The following is a 12,349-nucleotide window of genomic DNA, read 5'->3' as shown; positions in this document are numbered from 1 at the left end:
GACAGAGGTGCATGTGTGAGTCTATGTGTGTATTGATAATTAGCCTCCCTAATCTGTATTCCTCCTGTGTTTTGTATGAGGACACATATGAAGCGTGTCAAAAACAGAGATTTCTGCCTTTCCAGTCCCAGTTTTTTTGGGAGGACACTTCTAATCTGTTGTTCGTCTGTTTCTCAGGGCTGAAAATATAAAAAGGTGGAAAAGTGATCTGTTCAATTTTTTTTTACTATTCTAAGTAATGTGACTCAGTCTCCCTGTGGCTTAGGTGGGGCTTTTTTATATACTGCCCAATGACGAGGTTTGGCAAGAAGCTCGGAGTTACGTATGCACGCTGGTTGAAGCCCCGGCTACAATGGCACCGAGTTCAAGAGGACGGAGCTGCGATCGCATGTGGCTGCGACAGCTTCACAGACGTTTGATATTTTGATCACAACAGCCCGAGCAGATGAAATACAACAGCTTGCGAAAGCTGCCAGTTACAGATGAGGCTTTCAGGAGCCATTCCAGATGTTTTTGTAAGAGCTTGCTTCTGATTTTGTTCGCAGATGCTGAAAGGAGTTGATTTTAATATTAAAGACACTTACAGGGAGCGTAGAACATGACCAGAGCGTGCTTTTTCTTCTTCAGAGCCTCTCGGAAATCCTCCGACCCAAGATGGCTGACGCTGGAGGGTTTCTCCTCCCAAGACTGCTCCGGTGGAGGAGGCGCCTGTGGACTGCAGGGGATGAAATAAAGTGAAAATATTACGTGCACTCCAGGGAAGGGGAAATTGCCTCACATTTACTGTAGTAAAGGTCGCATAAATACAGTTTCTACCAAGATTTTTTGTCTTTATTTTGTGGGCCAAGGAATAAATGAATAAAAGCTTACTATGTAACTACCGGTGATATAATGGAACTCACACTGAGTCACACTTTATGTCAGCCCGATATAAAATTATGTCTGCTGACCTGTGATTGCAGACTATGACTTTATGGAGCCTGCAGATGCCACAGCTGGACTGATGTCATTGCAAGTCCATTACTTTTTGACCCTTTCCAAAGATTATTCTCTCACAGTGGGAGGAAGTCTTGAAAAGCCGGTGCTACGGCCAATCAGTGCTCCACTTAACTGCTCAACTTTTGAAGCAATCAAGCTGTCGGTTAAGCGCGAGACTCACTTGTGCATGAACTCGATGATCTTGTCTTTGTTTCGCAGCTGTGGCAGCGTGTACTTTTCTTCACCTTTCTCGAAGTACTTAACCGTTGGGAAACCAGAGATCTTGAAGCGATCCGACACAGCCTTATGCACCGTGGCATCCATTGCTGCCAAAACACCCGGACTCTGCAGACATTACAAAAGCAGACAGGACACTGGTAAAATAAGATCTATAGACTAATCTCTTCAATTAGACCATAAACGGTCAGTCAGTCTAGCCTATCTGATGACACCGGCTACTTTGGGAAAAAGAATACGCCATTTGTGTATAAAAAAAGCACTGCATTAGCAACATCAGTAACATTAGCAGAAAAACAAGGGGGGAAAAATAATGATACGCTGGGTCTAAAGAGCTCAGGGTGACAGTGGCTCCCGTCCATTCGTATTAGATAATGTGCAGGCTTTTCCCATTGACCTCCAGTGCTGGGCAGAAAGCCACAAGGACAAGGTCCAAGCGCCGGGCCGGGGGGACGTTCACGGGTGAGATAATTGCTACAGTCACCAGGCTACAGTTTTATAGGCCCTGCCCCTGGCTGGGGAGTGTTAGATTACCACTGAGGACAGAATGGGGGGAGAGGAGAGGTGAGTAACACGCCCCACTAATCAGAAACACATCAAAAGCTGGGCTGTTGGACAGGCTGACCAGCGTGTCAAGCTGCAACGGCCAAAAGCCTTAAAGCCAAAAAAGAGGGATTATTATGATCTGCTAATGACGCATGATGCTGTGTGCTCAGTAGAGTGTGAGATATGAAGCACACAGGCCTGTAGATATGCATGCTGTAAACATGCGAACACAAAGAAAGGTCGAGAGACTTACATCTGCACCCTTGTTGAGTATTTCGGCAGCTTCATCGTACTCTGGCTTCATTTTCTTGCAGTGGCCACACCCTAAAGAATTCAAAAATGCACATTAGAGGCTGACTGATGGAAGGATTAGACAGCGAATAAAGAAAAAGAAAAATCAACAAGATAACAACATCTGCTGGTGTTTCAGTTCAACCTAGCCCTGAATACGTTTTAAATAATCCCTCAGAAGAGGCTATTTAGGAACGCGCGTTCATTAAAATCAAGATAAGGCACAGAGAACAACATTACAGGACAACCTAAGCGTGCTGTTTAAACATAACTTAAATCAGAACAAAAGGATTTGAAAATAATGTTAAAAATATTAATTAGTTAAAACTGTTTTAACTTGATTGGCTACTGAAAAAATGGCAACCTTGAGAGGCTGAGTACTTCAGAGGTAAAGATGGGGCCAATTCACCACTTTAAGAGCAGTGTTTCACAAAGTGTGCGGATTTCATCGCCTACATTACCAAAATAAATAAGTAAATAAAAGACTGAAAGAATTTGGAAAGCTTAATAAGTATTGACTGAGACCTTTGGGCCCTCAGGCAGTGCACAATTAAACTGATATGATTCTGCCGTTAAAATCGCCGCATGGGCTCAGGAACATTTCTGGAAGGAAAGGGTACTACATACCAGCATCTGTGTCACTCCATTTAAAGACACAAACTGTCATCCATGATAGTACTGTATCTGAGATGCAGTACAGAAAAAGTGCCACGCAATAAAATTTAAAAAGAGAAAACGAAAGATATCCTGTAGTGATGATGGCTTAACGTTTAGTTTTCAAAACTAAAACAGCTGGTCTCCACACAGACCAAACTTTCTCATTCTTACAGTGTTGCTAAAACAGCAGGTGATGCAACACAGTGGTAAACACACCCCTTTACCTTTATGCCAATCATTATTGATGAATCTACGGCCAGCTAATAAAACCCAGCTGCTTCAACCAGTCAACTAAAACAGTCAAATGAGTGAGACAAGAACAAGAAATCATCTTTTAAATCTAATCAAAGCATACGTTTACATTTCTCAAGAAACACCTTCAACACTAGAAGATTGGCTCTGAGCGCGTAATGCTCTGCAGAGATTGCAGAGCATTACGCGCTCAGAGCTGTCTGGGCGAATCAAGCAGCCAACCCGTGTAATTCTCTGGTGTCTTGCTGCTTCACCCTGGTTTGCCAGAGGGTGCACGGCTAGCATGCTGAGGGTGAAACTGTAAGCGAGGCAGCAAGAGTATATCGTGTTTGCAAGGAGAGTTAAGTCATATTTGATTGCTTACTACATGTTCCACTCTCAGGGATCTGTGCACAAGGTATAGTATGAGTGTGTTTGTCCCTGAGTAAGAAAACTGTGGTTACATCCACATTGGTGAGTTTTTATTGGGTGTTTTAAAAACGAAAACAAATTAAGCCAAGACAAATATTTTAGCACAGTCATAAATAATCTGTCTCTACTAAAACAACTTTAAACACACATCACGTTAGAAGCAGGCTGGACTCCTCCTGCCTTCAGAGCTGGCGTAATTGTTCATGGCACAGAGTCAATAAAGTGCAAGAAACTTTCCTCAGAGATTTTGCTCCATGTTGACATGACAGCATCACGCTGCTGCTGCAGATTTGTCAGCTGCACATCCATGATGCAAATCTCCAGTTCCAAGACATGCCAAAGGTGCTCGTTTAGATAAAGATCTGGTGACTGTGGAGGCTCACCGTTATGTTCAAGAAACAAGTTTGAGATGATTTGGGATTTGGTGCGTTGTCATGGTGGAAGCAGGAAAGGGATGGACATGGTCAATAAAGAGACTCCGACTGTGGTGTGACAAGAACGCTCAGTTGGTACTATGAGAATAAATTTTGCCAAGAAAATAAACCTCACACCCTTACACCGCAACAAGCAGCCTAAACTATTGTTACAAGGCAGAATGGATCCATGCATTCATGTTGTTTGGTCATGTTGCAGCAGAAACCAGGACTCATCAAACCAGGCAATTGTTTGTTTCTGTTTTGGTGAGCCTGTGTAAACTGCAACTACAGTTTCCTGTTGACAGGAGTGGCCCTCGGTCTGGTCTTCTGCTGCTGCAGCCCATCTGCTTCAAGCTTCATACCAACCTCTCTGGCACCAACAGCCTCATTTACAATCACTTAACCTCTTAAGCCCCAACGCCCCCAGATACGGGGGCAAAAGGCAGGACATTGGTTAGGCGTTTGGGCTTCAGAGGTTGAATCACCCTTTTCATCTATTCTGATGCTCAGTTTGAACTTCAGCAGGTCATTTCGACATGTCTAAACACACTGAGATGCTGCCATGTAATTGGCTGACAGGCAGTTGAGCAGGTGCACCAAATGAAATGGCTGTATACAGAGAGGAAGAACACAAATGCGTCATTCCTGCTCGGAATTTGGAACAAGTGGTGCATAAGGGCAATGGTCAGGAGTGTTACATCTTTCCCTGGACTGACGATTAGATGGGAGAAAATATGGCAAAATCTATTACAAAAGGAAGCCGTGGCAATGGAAAAAAAAAAGATTACCCACATGAGAAAAACAGAACCACAAAGCTATGTGAGCTTAGTTATAATGTTTTGGCAATATGTTGTGGCTGATGAGACCAAATCTGGCAACGATTGTGAGGGAATACCTTCCAAAAACGTCCTGGACTAAAACACTGTAGCATGGCTGATATGTTAAATGCAATAAAAGTTACAAGTTTTAAAACAAAAACGTCATTAGAGCCAATCTGTGATCAGGCTTCTGGACACTTTTTAGTAGATCATCAACCGCTCGTTATAAATCACAATAAATCTCAGTTTTACCAAAAACCCTTTTTTCATCAAGAAGCAGGAGACACAATTTGCAGTGTATAACTTGCTGTAAATAAACTGTTTTTGATGTAAGCGGTATGTTTAATGTTGCATGAGCAGTGAGTGACTAGCAAACATTTTAGTTTTAGATTTAAAAACAATTTCAAAAAAACCCCAACCAACTTTTAAATATATATAACACAGTAATTGTCTCGCCCAGTGTACAAGACGCTTTGTCTTAAGATCTTATGAATATGCTGTTTGATCAGGGATGAGCGCTTGTGTGAATGTGCTCACAGTGCTGTTGTGCACAGATGCATGAAACAAACTTGGTGCTTTTCCAAACCTGTTAAATTGCCCTTGTCATAACAGTTCAGGAATTTCTTTCTTCAATATACAATGCAGCACTGGCGCAGGCTATAAATCAAGTGTGATATGCCTCGTGGGATAGAAAAGCTGCTTCTCTTTCAACTGAGTGACTGTAGTGTGTGATCATGCAGATTGTTTTGAGGCTTAGCAGAGAACCAGAGTGACTACAAGGACTTTGTCTGACCCTTCAAAGCGATGAGTAAGAGACAAAAGCAAACGTCCGTCCTGTGCTCTGCGTCATCCCTGCTCGGCATTCGGAACAAGTGGTGCATAAGGGCCACGGTCGGTGTGTGTGTGTGTGTAGGGGAGGGCGGGAGCTTACAGGAAAACACAGAAATATTGCTGATTCAGAGTGTATGTGGGGGTGAAGAGATCAGAGTCAAAAGAATGAACACCCTGGCTCCACATCACTGCAGCTATTATAAAAAAAAACCCCAAAACAAACTGAATCTCACCGAAAAAGAGAGAAAGGTGAAAAGGTGTTTGCGTCACAGGAAATGTTACATGTGTTAGGGGAACTCTTGTTGTAAGGTCAACTCGTCTGTGCCCACTGCAGGGGTAAGGTGGACCTGCGGCTGCTTCCGAGCCGCCCGTCAAGCAAGCCAAAGCCCAATCGTCTGGCACCCAACATTATCACGCCATTTACAGCTGTATCAGCTGGAACAACAATCTGTACAAACAACAATGAGCAATGTTTGTTTTTGGTCCGGGGACATAATCAGGCCGGCTTTGGGAAACAGAGGGTCCGTTTGGAGGTTTCGCCCCAGTATGGAGCGGCACGCAAAGAACCCCTGCTGTGCGCCGTACAGAGGACGGTGAGAACGGCCGCGCCGAGAGGTGGACAGGAATGCAAGCTGATGGTGGTGGTTGGGAGGCCATTAATCTCACTCTGACAGCAGGGCCATTAAGAAACTGCACTGAAGCACCAATGCTGTGTGTGTGTGTGTGTGTGTGTGAGTGTGTGTGTGTGAGTGAGTGAGACAGAGTGCGAGATGTAGTGTAATTGTGTGTAATAAATGTTTTGTCACGGTGTGAAATATGCATTTTATGTGTCACGGGTATGTGCGCGTGTGCGAGCTGAAAATGTTTGATGCCATTTGTTTCAGCTGACTGCCCTTGATTGGAGTGTGTGGGTGACTGGCTGCTGTCCACAGGGTGAGTCAAGTGCAGCACAAGCATCTGTGAAGCTGTGACACCACATCAGGAGAGGGAGGATTAGTCTGCTTTCAGCGCTGTTCTGCACACTCAGGGTAAAAAAAAAAAGAAAAGAAAAGTGTTTTCTTACTTAAACAACTCCACAAACTAAAGACAATAAAATAATTCCTGAATCTATGTTGCGTAATCCATGGTGTCTGACGCTTTAGTAAATATCAATAAAAGCAAAAATATGAGAGTTTATTGCAGCTTTAAGCCTGAATAGGCAATTCAATATAAATGCAAAAACCCAGGTTAGACTGGGCTCTTCAGCTTTCTTCCTCAGCAAAAGAAAGAAACCGGAATTTTCAACTGTTTTTCTCTGACAATCAAATAAAACCTGCTTGAAAAGTCATTAATTCAAGTCAGACATGTATAATCAATGAGGTTCCAGGACTCTGCCCACTAAAATAACAATAATAAAAACAATAAAACAAATAAAAAACGGCATCATCTCTTGTTTCTCTGGACCACTTCAAGCCCAGCTACTATTTTGAGACTGGTCCATGGATTCTGACCAGGTTCTAAGTTTTGACCACTTGCATGTCTGCAGATGATTCAGTTCTGTTGGCTTCAACAGGTGGTGGCGTCGAGTTCACTCTGGTGCATTAGCGCCTCTAATTCTGAGGCGATGATCACGAGCTTTGGGTAGTGACCAAAAGACTAAGATTGTGGATACAAGTAGTGGAAACTGTTTTTTCTGAAGGGCGTCTGGCTTTTTTCTTGGAGATGGGATGAATAGTTCAGTCATTTCGAGGGACCATTTCAGCTGGCTCCTTCCTTTGGAGGAGAAGCGGTCCATTCTCCACCCGACTCCTCCACATCGCCAGCCAGCTGAAATGGTTCGGGGATCTGACTAGGATGGCTTCTGGGCATCTCCTGGGCGAGATGCTCCAAGCCAGCAAAGGCCTGGGATGACCCAAGAGACACTGGAAAGATGAAATCTCTCTGCTGGCAGAGGGAGATCTGGGCTTCTCTGCTTGGACTACTACCTCCATGACCCAGTCCCAGACAAATGGGAGAAAACTGATGGATAGATGGAGAAAGGAGAAATCAACTTTTATTTATATATATTTAAATATATATTTAGATGAGGGCTTTGTCTCTGGCTACAGGCCAAAGACACAACAACAGAGTCTGCAGGGTCCATATGCACCTTGTTTTTTCCTAATTTTCTTAATTATGCTCTGTGAATTCATCCCCCAGGATCATGCTGTCAACGCCATATTTTCATGTAACCTCAAGGGTTTAGGGAACGGGAACGTGAACTGCGGTGCATACCAGAATACAGCACACTGAAAACACTTTTTCACTTATCACCCGTTTTGCTCTCCAAATCTACCTTCCTTGAAACTCGTTCTACAGTGGAATTCAAGCTGGAAAGTTGCTGTTATGAAACACTGGAGTTATCCAGGTCCTTGTGTAGGTAGACAGAAAGGAATGATCTAAACAGAACAGCCACACAGGAAGTCTCAGGACTGCAGGACTGCTTCCATTTTAATGTTTGGAGTCCTGGAATGATTATACATGACCTGTATTATCATACCTCATACATACCTTGTGCTGACACTTATGCTTTGCATTAACCCTTATCTAAATTACACAATTGAGAAAACTACATTAGCATCTTTAATGGCAACTCATTCTGAACTGATCCCCGTTTTCTATAGTTTTGACAGTTTACACTCTTCTGGGAAAACTACAAACTACTACAAACGCATGGAGTGTGTCTGTGGAAATGTACACATTTAAAAGCATTAAAGAGATCAAAGCCAGGATAAAAGCAATCAAGCAGTTTAGTTATAAACTCCAACTCGAACCCAGACTCGCACAGTAAGTGTTCATATTTAAGGTGAATAAGTATAAAAACTATCTGGGTATCCAGTGCAGCTACAGTGCAATGCAAACGCTTTTTGTCTATACTCATGTGAATCAATAGTTCTTTAGTGAAACTGGTAGAGTTAATTTAAATACAGGGTTTAGTATTGCAAAATATTGCTGAGTTTTAGCAGGGAATGATGAGACGGTGGATGTAGCGGGTCCACCCGCAGTGTTAGTATCACGGATATGTTTTTAATCACAGCTGGGCTTCCTGTTTGCCCTTTGGACTGAGTGCAGTGCTCCCAGCAACCAGGCGGTATGAAGCTCTGCAGCAAGTATCGGATCAAATTTGAAAGCAAGAATCCTTGTTATAGTTAAAGCTAAGGTTAAAGGATCCTATTTATACTGATTAGTTTATTTTAATAGAGGCAAGTCTAAAATGAGCACAGAGGGAGGGCAGCAGCTACAGAGAAGAAAGAGTACAGGGGTAAACAGCAGGAGGTGGTGATGTGATCCAAAGCATACAGGTAGCTAAAAAAAACAGAAAGGTCAAAAACAGTCAAATCAAATTGAATAAATTTCCATTATTTAAAAAAAAAAATGCGTGTGATACATTTACCAACATACAACAGCTATTTTTGGCCTCCCCCTCACACGCAGGAGGGCTTCGCAAAAGCAAAGCAATCTGGGATCTAAGCTACTGAACAAAAAACTGGCATGTTTACAAAGTTCTGTGTAACAACAGAAGTATGTTGCGTGAATAAAGATGACAAGCAGGCTTATGTCAGCCACATGGAAACAATGAAGCGTTGGTTTGCGAAGATGAGCTTGTGTGCGAGCGTTCTGGGCAAAGAGCGAAACTTACTGCAGCCGCTTTGTCTTTGAGTTTGTTTTCCATTTTTCAATCGGCCTTCGGTTACTTTATCCAGCTGATTGTTAATACTGAGCATGACAGTCAAACAGTGATGTTACTTATGTGACTAAACAACAGTTCGACCCAAGAGGACGTGTGAGAGCACAATGTTATCCAGTGCAGGAAGGAATGAGGAGCTCCTCTGACAGGCTGCTGAAATCATTCCCTCCATGTATAAATATATACAAGTACCACATGTGCTGTACTATCTGACTTGATTACATTAATGATTCCTTCATTATGACCATCATGGGCTTTGTAAGTGATTTTGAACCTAAACTTCATCTTTTCATGGGACCACATTCAATAACAGCCTCAACAACGACCCTTCCTACAAATGTTACTAGTTTCCACTGAGATGGGGATTTGGGAAGATTTTACTGGTTCTTCTACTCTGACTGGTATCATTTTTATCAGTTCAGTACTTTAACAAACCCCCATAAAGGGCAACCATAAAGAAAGCAGCTAACAGCTAGCAGGAACCGGGCGACCGAAGACCAGAGAAAGTCAATGACCTTCAGTGACTTTAAGCGACTATGAGTGCAGAGTTAGCTTGGACTGAGTTTTATTTAGTCTTTAGTGTAAAATGTCATTTAGTTTTAGTTTGAATTATTTCCGTTTTAATCAACCAAGTATACGGTGGCCCTGAGAGGCCAAACTCGATAAACTGATCCGTAAGGCCAGTAGTGTTGTGGGGCAAAAGCTGGACTCCCAACAGGTGTTGGAGGCGGATGTTGTCCAAAATAAAGACAATGTTGGATAACACCTCCCACCCACTCCATGACATGCTGGTCAAAACAGATTTTCAGTGAGAGACTGAGTGTACCAAAAGCACCACTGAACACAGGAAATCATTCCGACCTGTGGCCATCTCACTGTGCAGGAATCCACTTAAACATGTTTCTTTTTGTTTTTTTTTTCAGCTATTTATTAATAAACGACTTATGATATATATTTGCCTGTATATATTGTACTATTCTTAGTTAGTGTATTGTCTGTCTTGTTAATGTTGTTTATTATGGAGCACTCAACAAAAAAATAATTTCCCTAGGGATCCTCCAGTATTCTGATTCTGATTCTCCAAACAGACTGCAATTCTTAGCCAGCAATAAGGTTCCTGCAAAAGCACACGAAACACAACAGAAATAGGAAAATGTCTCCCAGAAAAACACTTCCCTTGTGCTTTTGGAAATCTGTTTTCTCCTATTTCCGTTTTTCCTATTTCTGTTTTCTTTTTTCCTGTTTCCATTTTTCTTATTTCCATTGTGTTTCGTGTGCTTTTGCAGCGATTTTCTTATTGCTGGTGTTTTCTTAAGTCGCAGTCCGTTTAGCCTCTCAGGGCCACCGTATAAGTATGATACGATTATAGTAGACTAAACTATAAAGTGTTAAAATCCACATGCTTTACAAAACTTATTATTATTCTTAATGTCAAACGGGAATGTGTCCATACGTATGCTCTTTCTCCCAAGTGTTGATATTTTGTTACATTTTCATGAGAAACAGTGAGAATGGGAGTTAGCTGTTTGTCAGGGCAGATTAAATCTGCGCGTCTGACCTTACTGCACAGGAAGATTACTTTCGATTAGATTACTTCTCCTTAGATTACTTATTGTGGTTATTTTTAATCATTAACCTACGCTTGTAAAATCAGTAAACAAGGTGTGGGCTGCTCTAGGCTTTTTCGCATACACATCCTACAGTAACCATAGCAACGAGAGAGGAAATGCAAGCTAGCCCTCTGACAACTGTGCCTTTGTGTCCGTTGGACTTTTTGCTAGATGTTTTGACACACTGCTCATGTTTCCCCTTTATAAGCAAAAAACTTTTCTGGCAAAGCACATCGTCAGAATTGAATCTAGTGGAGTGTAACCGCAGTGCTTAACGGTTAATTCCCTCTGCCACTCTGTCTATACCCAGGGTGCATCTCTGCAGCAAGTGAGAGACAGCTGCCCCCGACCCTAACACACCAACTCGAAGAGAGGCGGATCTATCTTCACGACAGCTAAAAGTGTGAAATGTAGAAATATACAACTTCCGACGGGCTTTGGGCCAAAAATAAATAGTTTTGCCATCATAATTAACTGATGGTCCAGTATTGATCAAACACTGAGGGAAAGCACCAAAAAGAAAGAAAATGTTTCACTGAGTGCGAGTGCTGAAGTAACTTTTAAGAACTCTCAAGTGTTAACACGAGTGATTACATCACCCTTAACCAGTTTAAAAGAACTCTGGACCTCGCTTAAATTTAAGACGGCTTTTAGTAAGTGGGAAATGTTTTAAGTGTAGCAGTTTGATAAATACAGACCGTGCTCTTTTGCTTTTTTACTCACAAGGGGCGTAAAACATGACCAGGGCAGCAGGATGTTCCTCCAGGAAGCTGTCAAAGGACTCATCGGACAGGTGGAAGACCGCGGAGTCTGTCTCTGACCAGGGGACTTCAGGGGTCTTCGGCTGGGGGGGCTGAGGACTAAAACAGGAAAGAGGGGGGAGACAACAAGGGCAACAGAGGTGAGACCGAAAAGCGGAGACAGTCCAGCTTATGTGTAATCTGCGTAAAGAAAATTTAAATATAATCAGACACAGCTGTAGCCCACACTCCACCCAGTATGTCACAAAAGCACACACACACACACACACACATCTGGACAAAAGCAGCCCCACCTTTGTGGTGGAGCACACTGCTCCAGTTCCAAGAACGAGTGGATGTGGATACAGCATAAACACTCACTTAAAAAGACACTGTTAAACACGGCCCTCCTCTGCAGCATTTCCTCATCGTTACACGCTCTGGCCTGAGCCAGTGCGCTGAAGCCAGTGAGGCTGATATATTTAAAAACACCAGAACAGTGAAAACCGAGTGCTAAAAACAACCCTCCAGCAACGTCAACTATCTAATACACAGCTGTGATATATAAAAAGCTCCGGATCAAGGTTTATCAGGGAGCGATAACACTTAAGATTTATCAGACGACATCTTTTGCTGCTCAGATATAATCGCCAAGGATACCAACTCTTACCTCTCCTTCGGTGTCCAATTTTTTAGCCTTGACACTTTAGAGGAACAAATTCAGACTGTGCACCAAGCTGAGGTCAAGAGACTAAAGTGGAGTGTACAAAAGGAAGGGGCTTCACTAATTCAACAGAGTGGCTTCAGTACAGCTTCTAACTGCAACTGGTCTTGCTGGCAAACCCCCCAGAATACT

The 12,349-nt window shown here is 42.7% G+C and overlaps 1 protein-coding gene across 1 annotated transcript in view; it reads right to left on the bottom strand.

The window, feature by feature from the left end:
• pdia5 (protein disulfide isomerase family A, member 5) overlaps positions 1-12,349 on the bottom strand; it is a 71,279-nt gene that overhangs the window by 16,743 nt on the left and 42,187 nt on the right. The window contains exons 11-14 of the mRNA XM_031732917.2: positions 11,477-11,613; positions 2,015-2,085; positions 1,160-1,323; positions 585-715 (exon numbers count right to left, since the gene is read on the bottom strand). Coding sequence (XP_031588777.1) covers positions 585-715; positions 1,160-1,323; positions 2,015-2,085; positions 11,477-11,613 — 503 coding nt within the window. The remainder of the gene's footprint in view (positions 1-584; positions 716-1,159; positions 1,324-2,014; positions 2,086-11,476; positions 11,614-12,349) is intronic.

This window comes from Oreochromis aureus, linkage group 16 (genome assembly GCF_013358895.1).
Source record: "Oreochromis aureus strain Israel breed Guangdong linkage group 16, ZZ_aureus, whole genome shotgun sequence".
NCBI lineage: Eukaryota > Metazoa > Chordata > Actinopteri > Cichliformes > Cichlidae > Oreochromis > Oreochromis aureus.
The sequence above is the reverse complement of the archived record's forward strand: the minus strand, read 5'-3'. Positions and strand labels throughout refer to the sequence as shown.